Source organism: Lissotriton helveticus, chromosome 8, assembly GCF_964261635.1.
Source record: "Lissotriton helveticus chromosome 8, aLisHel1.1, whole genome shotgun sequence".
NCBI classification, from domain to species: Eukaryota; Metazoa; Chordata; class Amphibia; order Caudata; family Salamandridae; genus Lissotriton; species Lissotriton helveticus.
This window is the reverse complement of record NC_136069.1, coordinates 1,325,744,127-1,325,761,273: the sequence shown is the minus strand read 5'-3', so window position 1 is coordinate 1,325,761,273 and position 17,147 is coordinate 1,325,744,127. Positions and strand designations below refer to the sequence as shown.

Here is a 17,147-nt window from a genome sequence, read left to right as displayed (position 1 = left end):
GCACCAAACAGCGGTATGCATTAACATTAATCGCTGTGACAGCGGTTCCTGCCATGCTTCATCAATGACCACCAACTTGGCGATCATTTATAAATTCGTCAGTTAGGACCTCCACCAGGGCGATGGAGGTATAAACTTAGCCACCTTGTCGGAACAACAGCCCAACAGCCAAAATATGAATCAGTCACTTCATCTGTTTTTGTCTGTCTTTTGACACATGCTTCATTCATCCTGACACTTCCTCTCGATAGTGATTGTTTTGAGAGGCTTCTCCCTCTATGTTTTTTTACTTCTTTACACCCTTCTGAGCTGGGAATAAAGGAGTGTGGGCCTGATGAGAACTGCTTGCCTTAGCAGGGTGGAGGGGTCAATGAGCATTCTCTCAAAAGATCATTGATCCATTTGTACACTTCCAGCAGGTCGTTCTTCCAGACTGGAAGTTACAGAAAAGCTCCTACTTTATGTCATTGACCAGCTGGTATTTGGTGACTGCATTTAATCGTCTTTGGAGAGACTACACTGACATTAAGAGAAGGGCATTTTGGATTGCGTCAACTACCTTGCATTAAGTGCTATCCTAAACTAATCAATTGGTCATAATGGACTGACGGGACCATGTTGGGTAAGACCTTGTGGACTCCACAACAGTAGCCTAAGTAGATGCTTCACTCGATACTCTGGTAAACAAAGGAATAGATGGGGCGATTTGTAAAATCTGTGCTGGCTTAGCTGTATGTTTGGGCACTAGTTTTAACTACACAGCTCCTCCCCTGTTAGGTGAGTAAAAGACAGAAAAACAAAGGGACATCTCAACAGTCAAAGGTTGACAGCGAAAAGCTATAGGCAAAATGAGATGGAAAAAAAAAAAACAAACAGTAAAACAAAATATAATTAAGGGAATGGAAAGTGAGTGTAGATGTGATTTAAAGGTCATATGAAATATAAGTAAGGGGCACTGTCAATAAAATGCTTCTTCCTGGCTGAGGTTTTACAAGTGACAGCATAACCTAGGAGAGAGAAGCTTGAGTTACCTATGACATCACTAGGACCCTGAGGTGGAAAACTGCTTTGTGTTGACATTTCCGGTCTACTGTTATAAGTTGTGGATGCCTCCTATGGCTTGCTGGACGTTGCTCCCTCAGACTAATTTTATAGAGAGAGAGGCGTAATGGAGCAGCTATGCACATCATTGCTTTCGCAACCTCCACTACGTCCCTAAGCCTCTCCCATGCTGTGTAAATATTTCTGCATCCACTCAGCCTATACCTCCCACTGCTGTGTCCTCGCCCTCCTAATCTTACTTCATTTTCCGGTCTGGGTGTTGACTGCACAGCTATTAAACAGTCCTATTTCTACAATGAACATAGAACGGGCATTCAATCTGCCCATTTATACCATTGGCTTTCTTCAAACAGTCTAGTGAGCCATTGGCTTGATACTTTGTCAATAACTTCTTGGCTCGGCACAGCCAGTGTGTAGTGCTTGGGTTCAGGGTGCATATCATTCGCATGGTGTTCTACCTGTAGCATGTAGCCTTGAAGGCTTTGATGTGCTTAATCGGTTCTGCTAGTAATCAGAGCTTCTGTCTCCCCTTTTCCTGCCTTCCCCCTCCTCTACCCTTGCCCTGGACCATTGTAGAAAGCATTGTAAAGTCAAATGTATGTGCATGGATTCCAATGTCATGAAACTAAATGGAGCAGGAAAGTTCCTTTGTGTTCACAGTCTCTTGAACAGTCTAGTTCCAGCAGTTTAACCTATAGCTGGAGAAGGGCAACACATGAAGAACACACGGAAGCCGAGGGCATTGCCAAAGTTTTATTTCTACTCAAAGAGAAGGGCTGCCTGACAAGCAGTTAGGGTTCGGGTCATAATTGAAATGACTGGATGTACTTCTATTTTAATCCATTGTAAGCACTTAGAACATAGCATATCCTTCTACTTAATTAGTACAAAAGTCGATGTATTCATTACATTTACTGTTTTCTTTAACTTCCAGTTTTTCAGGATAGTATTAGCTCTCATTTAAACCAAGAACTTCAATCTGTGGCCAACATTGTGTGTGGGATTCTTCTTTAACCTTGACTGTTTAGGGACTCTGTTTCTCTGCTAATGGTGGTTGCTACAAGGATTGTGGTCAAAATAGAGCGGCTCAAGAGTTATTTCCATTTCGGCTGGCCGCTCACTAATATGCCTTTGTTCAAGAGGAGAGAGAGCGCTATGTATTGTTCTTCAACCATTAATCACACTTTATGATGCACAAAATAATTAATTTGTTTAATGTACTTTCTATTTGTATACCTATAACTCTCTTTGAGAATCTCCACACACATCCACATAGTATTTAAACTCTAAGGGCCAGATGTAGGTAATCCCCGATTACCGATTCTTAAATACCAAATCATACCGATTCGGTATTTAAGAACTGGCAATCGGGATGTAGGTATATTTACCGAATTAATTACCGAATCTGTATGATTCGGTAATTAATGAATCAGTATTTACCGATTCTGTAATTGCCATTGATTCCTATGGGCCTTGAAGCCATAGGAATCAATGTCAATTACCGAATCGGTAAATACCGAATCGGTAATTGGGGGAAACATTGAAGGGTGGCAGGGTGTCACTTTGACACCCTGTTGCAACCCTCAATTGTGCATGGGTGCACATGTTGCAGACATACATGCCCTTAGGGCATGTATGTCTGCAACATGGCACCGTTTAAAAAGCAGAAGAAATGCTTTTTAAATGGTTTTCTTAATTTACCACCAACTATATGGTTGGTGGTAAATTAAGAATTCTTAAACCCTTGTAGCACTGAAAACAGTGCTACCTACATCTAAAATTACAGATTCGGTAATTTTACCAATTCGGTATTTTACCGAATCGGTAAAATTACAGATTCGGTAAAATTACCGATTCTGTAATTTTAGATGCCCCTACATCTCAATATCCACATACCGGTCGGAAACGGCTGAAAATCGGTATTTTCGTCCGTTTCCGACCGGTATTTGCCTACCTACATCGGGCCCTTAGTATGGTAATTCGTCTCTTTTAGATATGGCAAAGGTGGGTCCAGAGAACTATAATAAACTATGTAAATAGATTCTCCACTCAATAGCTACTCTGTTAACTGAAATACAATAGCTCAGGCTTCTTATCACTCCATTATCGGAAAATCCTAGTTTTTCTCAGTTAAAACACGATTGTTATTTGTTGATCTATTTGTTAAGAGCTCATGACTGCCTAGTGTATACTGGGTGAAATTACTTTGTTAGGCCAGTTTCAAGTTGTTTGGACAGTCTTATATGAGTGAGTTCTGTTTGTGGAATGGACTTTTGACATTGCAGCTGTGTATCCTTCTACAATTTGAGGGAGACGGTGTGCGTTATAGGCACCTCAAGAGGATAGAGTTGGAGTTGATGGATGAGGGAGTAGTAGTGGGAGAAGCGAAGGAAGTGAGGATTATAATGTGTCCTTTCATTCAAAGTAGCTCTTGATGCTGTCCATGCACATCTGATGTCCAGCGTGATGGCCTTCTAGGGCCAATGAGACTATGTAGACCTGAAGTATGATTGTCGAGAAGGCTCATCCCTGAAGGGCTCTTCACTTAATGGAGGTCATGTAATGAGGACGTCGGAGCCAAACTTCACTGAGTGGGTGTGGTTCCTTATGAAGAGTGTAAATGCTTACTTGGTGTATCCTATAATACTGCAGGTCTGGCCAAGTGATTGTGCAATGCATTTTAGTCGGTGTCAGACACCGGCTAAAAAAGATGAAAGCCCACGCGCTGTTTTTCTCTCTCTAGGTTCATGATTTTGATTTGATCAGACAGGCTCAATATTGTATAATACTAAGTAGGTTGTTACCGTATCGAGAAGTGAAGGGTTGAGAAGTTACCACGGTTTTTAGAACCTCTGCCACACTCAATAAACATAAGAAGGAACAGTAGTTAGGTAGAATGTAAGCATCAGCATTTGCATTTAGGTTTGGAATGACAATGGTATGTGTGAACTTCGGGGGAATTCCACTGGCACTCAAGACAGCTCAGCAGGATGGGTCATCTGTAGATTCTACTATGTTCTGGATGATGGATTTTGCTGTGGATGAAAGATATAAGATTGTCACATAATTTAGGAGATGAACAGCCAAAACAGATGTGGGTGTTGTAAAAGTATTGTAGATTATGCATAGGTCAATGGATGTTTTACAGATATATGGGCATAGAAGTGTTACTTTTCAATTCTTTTGAATGTATCCTTTTAAACCCGAGAGGGGTCTGGCATAAGGTAAGGTTATCTGAAGACTAAGATTTCAATAATAATCAAATACCCTGCCTTTCTAGTTCTGTGTGGCTGTGGTGAAACAGTATGAGAGGTTTTTGCTTGTCTTGATGCTTGATTTATTAGCCTGAGTGGGTGAGCTGGTCAAGAGTAAATGTATGTAGCATAAACATGTTTTCCAAGAAGATGAACAATGACAGTAAGTCCTAATTAACTATAACTGAACAAAATGAGAAAGACATACAAACAAGTAATGTATATACTACAAGATGTGGATTACATCTTCCACAAAAAATATCTATAATTTATAAGGGAAGTTCCAGTATAGAACACATGTGACTCTGGGGTTGGAGTAACCTGAAGCTGCTGAGGACTACTGATGACATCTTGACTGTCCCATAATTTGTGTGGAACAATGCAAGGTCTAATATGTTGGTGGAAATAAAGTTTTTCTTACCCTATCCATCTTCTTATGTTTGTTAATTGTCAGGTCACAAATCTTAATCTCATCATCCTAACTCTGGGTTTCTTGTTTCCCTCCCTCTATCTCTTATATTTGAAATGTATTTCTATATTATGTTAGTATGTGTTGCTTTTCTTAAAAGACAAGATAACAACGTTGGAAAATTCAGTGAAGCAGAAATAAAGATGAACGTTTGTACTTCTGTAATAGCAAGCATGATGTCACGGGCCCTATATGTGCAATAATCACAGTAGTATAACATTCTAATCTGAAGTAATTTGATTATAAACACAAGCATATCAGTGAATAAAGAACAACGGTAACCTTATTTTACAAATGAGCTATGATTTCTGTCAGATTTACCTTAAGTGGCTCACTTATAGCTGTGAAGGGTTTTACAAGTGAGTTTGAATTTTTATATTGAAGATTCTTCAGTGGACAGTTCAGTAACCTGCTAGACACCTGCTTCTGTTTTTGCACAGTTATCATTTATGTGAAAAGCAAACAGCATAGGTTGGTGAGATGAAGTCGTAAAATAAATAAAAACAGATCTTGGAGTGAGTTGGTGTATCATTTATTCGAAAATGGCCTAAGCAGTTAATGTCGTCAATGACTTACATCTGTGCAGGTGGTGGCAGGGTCAGTGGCCAAAATATTTAGGTCAACTAGTATTATAGCCCTTTTGAGATGTACGTATTGTGTGAGTTCTAGGAGGTCTAATTGGATGTAAACCTTGAATATGTTTTTGGGGTATGATCAAGTGCAGGAAATTAGTGAGCAGGTTATGGCTAGTACCACAACCAATAATGAATTTAGCAACTAGGTATTTGTAGTAGTCATAGAAAGTGTTGTGAACTGTGCTGCAGACATTGGAGACATCATCCTTAAAAATCAACTTCTCTAGCTCTACCTTTTTCCTATTTTCAATTAGAATGCTGTACCTTTTCGAGGGGGGATCCATGTTGGCAGTATCAGTAAATCAGATCTTGATAAGGAATGAGAGTAGTAGTGTGCAACCAGAATGTGGATGCTATTAGAGTTTATGATAAACATAGCAATACGTAGAACTCACACTACTGATTGAGTGCAATCCTTAAATGTAACTGAATGTAGTCAATTTCTCTGTGTGCCCAGATGTTGTGCATGCTTCAGTATTGGTTGGAATTGCTTAGTTGCATTGCAGGATTAGTTCAATCATTGTCTTTTATGGGCATTCTAGTAAGTTTAATTGTAGCTAAAGAGGAGGTATTTGGGGAACCCTCACATGGATTACAGATAGGTGTATGTTTCAGTATGTGCTAGATATATTTTATTAAGCAAAATTGGTAATCAAAGGTCTTCCATCAATACATATGTGTATGCTTAAGTTAGAATGGTATGATGGCTTTCATACTTCATCAGCTAGGCCACTCGGTTTGTGTTTTGGTTATGCTGTTCAAATAACTTTTTTTGATATCCTTCTAATCATCATGTGATTTTGGTCTTAACTGTGTAATATTTTGCACTTGCGACACATATGTTTAAATTTTTCTACTCCGACTCCCTCATTCCTCTTCTGTTTGTGGTTCCACCCTCCTTGATATAATCTTCTTTCCTAAGGCAGTTATATCTTCCATCATCTGCCTTTTCCTATTACATATCTATTGATCTGCACAGATTGTGGGACTTATAAGAAACCAAAATGGTTAATAAATCCTCACCCTCAGTTTCCCAACTCTCTGATTTGGTTATCCAATTATTTATCTGATGGATGCTCTAGCTGTACTCTCTGAATGGAGTGAAACATGTGTGTGTGTCTGCATGTGTGTGTGTGTATGTTTGTGTGTGTGTGTAGGTGAGGGTTCTATGTCATCTGTAAGGGGTAAAGCTTGAGAGTATTTATTTCATATATTCTGTTTGGTTTGGGTGCTTACTTGTTTTACCTTAAACCAGTACTTGCTTATTTCTTGCAAATCAATATCTCTGAGAACTTTGGGCCAAATGTACAAGTATCTGGTCGCAAGTTGTGCCCAGTGTTTTACCAGTCAGTAAAGATTTTTAAGAAATGACCTATGTACTAATAGGTTGCTTTTTAAAAATCCGAATCAAAGTTGGTCAGGATCCAACCCATCTCATTCATACTAAGTAGATAGGTGAGACATTGTAACTCACTAAAATTGGAGTCTATCGCAGGGATTGTGATCTACAGGGGCCAACAGACCACCATGTCTGTGATTGCCTTTCAATAAAATAAACATTTTTTTTAATGCAGCCCATTTTCCTTAAAGGAAACAGGACTGTCTTTAAAAAGAAAAGTTTACCTTTTTTAATAAATTGGCAGTTGTACTGTGGACCACTGTTTACTCCTCAGCATTTTTTGTTGCATTCACCAAAAGAAAAGGCCCCATGGGGACCCCTTCTCTTTTTGTTCTAAATTAGTCCTTTCATACAATTGACTTCTCAACACTATGTCTGCCTAAAATATTATGGAAGCCTTCGTATTTGATAAAGTGTTGTGTGTTTCAGTAGCCCCACATGCAAAAGAGATAACGTATAGACAAACCTCAGAGAAAATATGAACTGCCCCAAATTCTATCCTCTCTATTGTACTGGCACAGGGTATGATATTCTAGGTTTTGTTCTCATATTTGCTAAGCTGTATCTGTTAAATGATGCTTTGTATTTGAAGTAAGTAACTTTTTGTTATCTTTTAACAGATCAGCTAAGAGGTTTGCTACTCTCTTTGTGAATGTCAATGTTACATCAGAGCCTCATGAAGTCTCTGCTTTGTGGTTCCTATGGTATCTAAAGCAGTGCGGAGGAACTACTAGGATATTTTCAACAACCAATGGAGGGCAGGTACTGTACAAGATGGCTATTTGTTCTTTTTATCTAGACCAGAGTCAGTGCCAGGTGAGCAACCAGGTCAAACGTCTTGTATTTGGCAGCATTATATTATCAGAATTTTGAAATAGGAAACCACACCCCTTGTTAAAGGTTCATTTAAGCAGAATGAGCTATATTTTCAATTCATTTCTTTCATCTCTAGTGCAATTAAAACACTGCACACTTTTGGCGTAGGGCAGTGGTAAGGTATTTCATATGTAAACATAATACAGTATAGTTCTTTGAAATACAATATGATTTGTACTTAATAATATACATGTAAGTGCAGACCTGCGGTCTACTGTTATTTTCCCCACCATCATTTTCACAGCTGCTGGTGAACGTTCCACGGAAAATGTGTAAGTGCTAGAAATTATGCATCCATCACTGAATGTGATGCTGAGGGGCTTTCATATGTATCATATCCACACTGCACTGCAACCTCAGGCTCCTCCTCTACCTCTCGCTCATAATTACATTATTTCTGCCCCGTTGAAGGATGGTCCAGCAAGTTTGTCTGATGCCTTGCGGCATAATTACTGAAACCTTTGTTTTCTCAAGCTAATTTAAGTATGGAGATTTTCACATTCATGTAATGTAATGCATATTACCTCTTTTCAGTTGGTGGTTGGTCTGTGTCCAAGCCTTTAAATATAAGTATTGCAGGATATGTGGGCGAATCTACCGTGGAATACTTATATTTTCCCTGATAAAGTCATTGAATTTTTTCTCACTGACAGACATTACAGTTACAGAGGAAGACATGGGTATTGCCTTTTGTACCAACACTTGCACAATCTAGCAGTCCTATTAAAAAACACAAGTGCTGGTTTTGGACATTCCTTAAGGCTGTTCAATGAAGCATAACTATCATTTGTTTGTGCCAGAAGCTGTTGTTGTTACAATACTCCAGTGCTGAAAAGACACTCTTCATTGTTAGCCCTGAACCACTTCACTGCCTTCAATGGTGCTCTCAACATCCCAATGTTCTAATTTTTTTTTTTTTTTTACTAAATATGAACGTTGGATGAAACAGGTAGACAGCTAATATGTATGGTTTCTTTCATAGGACATGCATTTAAATATTGTGTATACATGAACAAAATACATTATGTATTTGAATTATTGTAATATTCCAAATACATTCATTTTTCTGGTTTGATTCAACTGAATTACAATATCTCAAGAGAGAGTCCGTTTTGTAATTTAGAAATAATTATTGACTTATTCGTCAAAGGAAAATGTGCACAGCCTGTCTAAAGCAACCAGGCATTTTATACACATTTCAAAATTTTGTGGTAAACATGTCCGGAAACCCCTACAATTTGCAAACCAACTTCACATTTGATATTCCCTGCATAACATCTACCTGCCTCTGCAAAACTTTTAAAGCTGGATAATTGTTTCTACACCCAGGAGAGGAAGTTTGTTGGCGGTTCAAGTCAGATAAGTGAAAAAATGATGGAACGCCTGCAAGAGCGAGTAAAGCTGAAGAAGCCAGTTATTCGCATTGATCAATCTGGGGACAATGTCATTGTGGAAACCCTGGACCATGAGCTTTATGAGGTAATAAGAAATACTTAAACGTTATTTTTCTGTTGAATTTGACCTTTTCCACCTGTCTTGCAGGATTTCTACTTTACTTTTCAAAAGGTGATACAATGTTTCTTGGTCGCCATTTACAATTGGTACTTATTGAATATAGCTATATTGCACTAAATACTGGTGTTAGGTTAATACTTTTCAGTTTATTTTTATCATGTTTTTTTTTACAGAAAAGATAAAGATGTACCTTAGGTCACATTTTTCACTGTTGCAAAGGTCCATTTGCTGTCCTGCTAATGCCACAGACACAACAGTGACATATAAATTCTGTCTTATGACAGGTTGAATGTTGTATGTCTTTGTTTGCAATATCTAGCACCAACACAAAACACTTTAGAAACCTGGCATGAACTAGTTCAGACCACCTTCTCGTTTTGTTTAGAGAACTTAGGGCCAGATGTAGGTAAATCTAATTTACTGATTCATAAATACCGAATTTTACCGATTCGGTATTTCTGAATCGGTAAATTAGATGTAGATAAAAAATCGGTAATTTTTACCGATTCGGTAAGATTCGGTATTTACCGATTCTGTAAAATCGGTATTTGCCATTGATTCCTATGGGCCTTGAAGCCCATAGGATTCAATAGCAAATACAGATTCTGTAATTACAGAATCGGTAAAAATACCGAATTGCCAAGGGGGACAGGGTGTCACTTTGACACCCTGTTGCACTTCTGTAACTGGCTTGTGCGCCATGTGGCACACATACATGCCCTTAGGGCATGACTGTGTGTCACATGGCACAGGTGTACATGCACAGATGTGCATGTACACAAGAATTTGTTATTTACCATGCAATTGTATTGCATGGTAAATACCGAATCCTGAAAGGCCTGAAGCACTGTTCAAAGTGCTACTTACATCTGAAAATACAGATTCGGTAATTTAACCAAGTGGTAAATTTACAGAATCTGTAAAATGTACAGAATAGGTAAATTTACCAATTCTGTAATTTTACCGATTCGGTAAAATTACCGATTCGGTAAAATTACCGAAGCTGTATGTTTTTTGAGCCCCTCCATCTCCATAGCCCATTACCGGTCAGAAACGGCCGAAAATCGGTATTTTCGGCCGTTTCCGACCGGTATTGGGCTACCTACATCTGGCCCTAAGTCAGGCCAACACTTTCACACCACTCAATTAAATCTTAAATTGTTTCTCTGAGCACTGAAGTTCTTGGGCGCTGTCACATTGGTCTGTGACTGATTTGTCATTCAAAGATGGGACAATGCTGTACTGCCAAAAAAGATCATGATATATGCTTTTTAGAGCAGCTTTTCTGCACTAAAAATGAACATTTGGTTATTCACCAATCCTAACATCATCAATTTTGAGCATCAAAGTCTTACTAAAATATTTGAATATGCGTCATGCAAATTGCCATCGAGATATCTAATAACCTGCGTTTCCTGTCTCCTTGCAACATTTCTGTTTTAAGTTAAAAATGTCATACCCTAATTAAAAAATAGGAACTGAAAAGTGCTTTCCCTAACTGACTCTGAATCCTGCAGAAATGAAGGGCCTGATTTTGAGTTTGGTTGTTGGATTATGCCATCACAAATGTGCAGTGCTTATTTCGAGCCAGTGGTTTCATTAAAACAACTAATACCTGCCTCCCTAGCTATTCTTAAAGCTTTGGCAGCCTCAAACAGCCTGAATTGTCACACTTGTAACAGTGTTAGTAGTTGTATTATTACAGTGGCAATGCATGGTTCAAACCATGGTAGCCTCCTGATGAGGGCCCAGCATTTTATTTTAAACAAATTAAGCATGGCAAATGTGGCTGCTATCCCCACCATATTACTAGTGTATTATTTCTTGGGATTTGTAATTATGTGGACAGGCTAGCCTTCATGTTTGTGATGGAGTAATCATCTGCCAAATTCTAAATCAGGCCATAAGTTAATCATTATTTAAAACCAGAATGTATTTCGCTCAGTGTAGAAAGCATTGGAGCAGTATTTTAGGTTATTAAAACTGTTATGTTTATATTAATCGTGGGCCTTTATAGAATGAAAAACATGAAACTTGCCATTTTTATCGAACCAATAAGTTTCTTTTATTAAATACCTCAATCTTTGGTTTATTTTTGTAATATTATCGGCACAAATCTGTGTATGATTGACCCAAATTAATGATTGCCTTTGTCCAAACTAGTGACATATTAACTAAAGCGAGCGTATTAGTGATATGGAAAGTGTCCAGAGGTAAGAAGGAATTTAGAGGAAGGGAGATTCCAAGAGACAGTGAGGGAGAGGAAAGGGAAGAAAGAGAAGAGTGAAGGGAAAAAAAGGTGTAACAGAAGGGCTGAGAGGAGAGAGAAAGAGACAAACTTGCATTTTTACAGGGGAGAAAAATAAGGGGAAGACAAATGAACTGGGGAGAGGGATGAGACATGAGACATGAGGCAATAGACAAAGAGAGAACAGTGTAATTGACGGAGAGCAAGAGATTGAGAAAAGGAGCACAGTAGAAAAAGAAGACAGAGGGAGATTTGTGAAAGAGAGGAAGGATATTAGAGAAGTGAGGGGAGAAGTAGGGAAAGGCAAAAGGAGGAGAAAGAGGAGGGCAGTAGAATGGGAGACAAAAGGAGAAGCAAGACAGATGAAAGCGGAAGGGAGAGAAACATTTGATTAGAGTGAGGTAGAATTAGAATATGGGGATGGAGGGGTCTAAGGGTAACGCTTATGGAGGGAAACTGTCTTGCTGTCACACAGCAATTGAAGTTGTAGTCTCAATCAAGGAGTATTTATGTATTTTTTATTTAATTGGGTATTCCTATGCTTCAGATTGGGGGAAAAAAGATTAATAACCATAAATTCATGAACTCTCTTTATCTCTTCTCTTCTCTTTGAATGGAATGGTGTTGCATCTAGAACTCAAATAAAAAATGCTTACCTTTTTGTAATAATGTGAAATTCACGCTGCGTCCTAAAAAGCCTCAATAGTACCTCAGTCATATAAAACTACTTACCGTTTTTTAGTACATTGCAAAATAAAACATTAATTTTTCGCTTAGGTTCACCTTGAAATTTGGAGAATCAGTAATATTGTCTGTAAAATATACTGAATGGCAACACTGACGTCCTATTTGGAATTTTCATCTGGTGCGTCCAATCATCTTTTACATTATCAGTAGTTGATTCTGCCTGAAACATCAACTGTGGCTAATATTTCAATAAAGATCATTGACTTAAATTTCAAAGGATCAAATGCTGAAAAACATTTCAGAATTCATGAGGAATGCTAATTTAATTTTGCTAATATTGTAAATTCAGTTTAAAGTCCAAGTCAGTCAAGAAATTAATTCTACATATTAAACATTTTTTTTATTAATAATCTCATTTGATGTGAACCCAAGAAATATGGCATGTAATTGACTTCCACTCATGGCAATATATTGTGTGTTAGAAAATGAAGTGAAATTTTCACCCCTTAAGTACAAAGTTAAATACTTGATCAATTCTGGAAAACAGACTAGGGAGTCAAATTTTTATTTTTTTTAACATTACCACGACTTGGCCCTAATGGGAACTGTCCCACAGTGAGGTAATAGTTATAAGATGTGAATGTAAACATGGCATCATTCAAGAAACAGACACAAACCACGTTGAATTCAACATCCAAAAGTATACACTTATATTACTGCCTTCAAGAATATATTGTGCAGTATTCTGATTTCTGGTAAACACCAAAATCATGTTTTGATTTTGTATGGGTTACTTTATTGGAAACATGCCTGACAGATTATTACATTAATCAAAAGGGAAGCAATCTAGATTATCTGATTGCTTTTAAATGGCAAATGTGTTTGTCCAGTCCATGAAGTAAATTCCAAGATCAAATGTAACCAGATTATTTCAATAGAGCCAATAGCCCTGCAGCAGAAACAAGAATGCACTATGTAAAAATATGTATTATTTTAGTACAGATTTAAGTTAATGTATTTAGAACATTTGAGTAAAGGTAAAATGCACGGCCGCAGTTGTCGTTAAAAAAAAAAAGCTTTCAAATGTATATTGAGGCACAGTAGTTGAAAAGAAGTACAAAATTCAATAGGTGCACTTATAAATGTGCAATAATTAAGAACAGTATACACAGACAGGTTTGTTCATCACATAAATGGAACACATATTAGATTATTTCAAAAGAAAATGCAATACATACAATAATATGTGTAGCCATATTGTTTTTGGTTCTTGTGGGTCTGAAAGAACCACTGTTAGAATGGAGAATCTTGTCATGTAGGAAAGGTATTTTTGGTTTGCATAACTGGAGGCCAATGACACTAGCGGAGATGAATTCCATGGCATTGATTAGTATGGACATCTGCATAAAAAACTTTAAAAACACAAGGACTGTTTTTTGTTCAACCCCATGTTCCCCCAAAATAAATAGATATTAAATATACGGTTGAAAAACCGTGAATTAAGGAAAGACCCTTATAAGACTGGTATTTGGCCCTGGAGTAAAAATATAGAGAACGAGAGTCATCTTGCAGTAATTAAGCTGAGGCCTTAAAGATAACATAATATAAGGGAACCAAAGAAAGAAATATGGGTTAAATATATTTGATTACTACAATGTATATAATAAATATGTTTTGCACGGGCAGTCCTCCAACACCAGAATCCAATTTGTGATATGCACAGGGACCATAATATTATCTTCTGTTCTCTTTTTGTGATACATCTGGGAGTCATGTTAATCTGTACATAAGAATTATCCATTTAGGACAAGAAGGATACCTTTCTAAAAAAACGTTATTAGGATAAAACAACATGAATTTCAAGTTGCAGGATCTGCTTCAATTTTGAGTTGAAGGCTAGGGGGTTAGAGCAAACAGCAAACTCCCCGCTAGTGGGGGTAATTTAACAGACTTGGATTTCTTAAATGAATGATTTAGTGGGTACATAAAGATTGGTTGAAAGCTGGTTCATATCTCTCTAATACACTGGTCCAATGGAAAAAAGCTTCCTAAGCAACTTTGTATCATTAACATTTTAAAGGAACATATGTCCAGAATGGCATATGATTAAACATTCAGCCAAATTATTAGGGCTTTGTGTTTCAGCGTGATGTGTGTAAAAGTTGAATTTAATGTAACCAAAGTGTTAGGATCCATGAATGCCCTCACTAGTAGTCAGTGGTTGTGTATGATGATGTCAGTGTCCTAGAAGCGTACCAAACTGAACAGAGGGAACTAAGAGGATACACTGTGCTTGGAAGTAACTACGTCATTAAATAGATCTATAGCCATGTGTTGAGTCCGTTTAGTAGTGGTTGATTACCTGCAAGTTTTAACGTACATTTACCCAAAGGGGATTATTGATGGTTCTACATTTGCTCTCAGATCAGACACATTAAATAATCTGAACATATGAATGAAGTAAAACTATTTTTCTTATTGCACTTCACATATCTGTGGAATTGAACAGTGACCATGCTGGAAAAATGGAAAAGGGGAAAAGCGTATCTGCTTTGGAGAACAAAATATTCAGATTTGAATAAAATAGAAGTGGTTGTTTACTCTTAGTCAATCACACAAACTATTGTGTTTATGTTAAGAAACAAAGAGATGTTGCATGCAATTTGAGGATGCACCAAACTTTCCATTTTTTGTAAAGAGGACTTCAACGCATTCGGGGCCCTATTAGGTTTGTCAGTGTCTCTAGATCCTAAACTTGCCAAACTACACATTCACTTTGGTCTGAATTCTAACAAATACAAATTGGAATTGTTTTGGCTAGGACTTTTAGTTGCAAAAATACACGTTCCCCAAAACTGGAAAGATCCTGCACCTCCAACACCCGGGAATGGAAAAGATGCCTGGATTCCTGCATGAACTTGGAGAGGCCAATATACCAGGCCAGGGGGTGCCTCCAGTCATATTACAAGATATAACCTGACTAAAACAATTACTGATTTTGCGTCGCAGGATCCTACATCATAGTGGATGGTGAAGGATATGGGTGCAGGGCGCCTCTTGTTTCAGCAGTATGGGGAAAACAATCTTAAACTGTAAATATGGATGCATAGCACAAATGGGGCAGATATTACACTTCTATTCAGCAATTATCGTTGGTTATTGATGATATTCTGTTTAATGATACGGATTTTGTCATGCCTTAGGTGTTCTGTTTTCTGGTATAGACTCAATAAAAAGTTAAATTAAAAAATAAAAGCAATGAGTAAGTTTCACAGTTCACTTTGAGCCTGATGTAGACATAGGTCCTGTTCTCTCCATGCCACTGGAGTCAAGCTAGCCTGGCAGATGAAGGATGAAACCCCGAAACCGCTCCCAGGATGCTGGTTTATAATCCAGGGAGGGCCTGGCGGTTGGGGCTGGACTGTTCCCATAGGGAGCAGGGTCAAGACTGATTTGCATATGATTTGGTTTAAACTGGAATGGCATGGGGTGAAACAAAACAATGGGTTTAGGGTCATATCTGTGCACTGGGGTGATTGTTTGACATTGTTCAACATTCTGTGCATCAATTGTTCTTTTTGCATTTGTCACCCGGAGTGGGATAGGTATGCCCAGACTTAGGTCCAGTGCTCTCCATGCCACTGGGTTCAAGCTAGCCTGGCTGATGAGGGATGAAACCCTGTAACTGGTCCCAGGATGCTTGTTTCCTATCCAGGGACGACCTGCCCTGGCAGTTGGGGCTGGACTGTTCCCATAGGGAGCAGGGTGAAGGCTGATTTGCATATGGTGGGTTGAAACTGGAATGGCATGGGGAGCAAACAAAACAATGGATTTCGGCCCAGATCTCTTTATTGGGGTGAATGTTTGGCATTGTTCAACATTCAGTCCATCAAGTATTCTTTTTGCATGAATAATAACTAAGCAGTGTCATATGCAACACCTTTCTATTAACAATGTATTTTGTGTTCAGGGGAACCTACAACACAGCACACCCTCATGAATTCGAAGCAGTGTCCCATCCCAAAGTTTTTCCTTTGCCAGGCTTTGAGTGCTCCGTAAACAATAGACTATTGTGTATTGCTGCTTTGTATAACCAGCAGTATCATTTCATTTTTGCAGAGTTGTGATTGTACACCAGCCCTCTTCTTCAATCACTAGACTAGGTTTCCTCATCCATAGAGGCGGGGTTTAATTTGCCACCTCTCCTTAGTGCTTCTTGTTTGCCCAGTTTATCATTTTATCACAATATTATTGAAAACCTTTAAGAGCAATGTATAAAACCACAGCATAAATTACATTCTAATGATATATGTAATTGGTTAATATTTGTCTACTGCTGACAATTGGTTAGTTATTGATGGACTAAAGATTTAGAGAGCTTTATTTACATAATTGTTGACGTGTTTCATCTGTGTTGAAGTATGCTGTATATTTTGTGATATATATTATTGTCACCCTTTGAAAAAAGTTTTAGATTTGGTGTATATTTCTTACAACTAAACATTACAGCACATTCCTAAGTGGTATCATTAAGTTTCACTACTTCCTAAACTTAAAATATGTGCAAATTATCAATTGTTTCTTCTTAGGCCAAATATGTCATCTGTGCCATTCCTCCAGCACTTGGACTGAGAATTCACTTTGAGCCTGAACTACCTCCACTGAGAAACCAGTTAATTAACCGGGTTCCCATGGGATCTGTTATCAAGTGCATGGTGTATTACAACGAACCTTTCTGGAGGAAAAAAGGTATGAATCATAAATGGTTTTGGCATGTGGTAAATCATTTATTAAATGCTTTCCATAAATATTGTTTAGGGTGTTCTCCAATGAATTAGAGTATATATGTCAATGTATGGTGTTTACTAATCAAAGGAATTTGTTTTGTTTAGGACTGTTTTAACCTCTCTGCCATTTGGATAACTTAGGAGTGCATATTCCGCCCTTTGTACTGTAAATTTCCTCTTGGTATCATTTTTTTTTTTCATTACTGTACACCAGA

The 17,147-nt window shown here is 37.9% G+C and overlaps 1 protein-coding gene across 1 annotated transcript in view; it reads left to right on the top strand.

Annotated features, from left to right (window-relative positions):
* The window catches only part of LOC144773342 (amine oxidase [flavin-containing]-like), a 313,689-nt gene that overhangs the window by 247,116 nt on the left and 49,426 nt on the right, over positions 1-17,147 (top strand). The window contains exons 6-8 of the mRNA XM_078658307.1: positions 7,440-7,581; positions 9,025-9,174; positions 16,735-16,894. Coding sequence (XP_078514433.1) covers positions 7,440-7,581; positions 9,025-9,174; positions 16,735-16,894 — 452 coding nt within the window. The remainder of the gene's footprint in view (positions 1-7,439; positions 7,582-9,024; positions 9,175-16,734; positions 16,895-17,147) is intronic.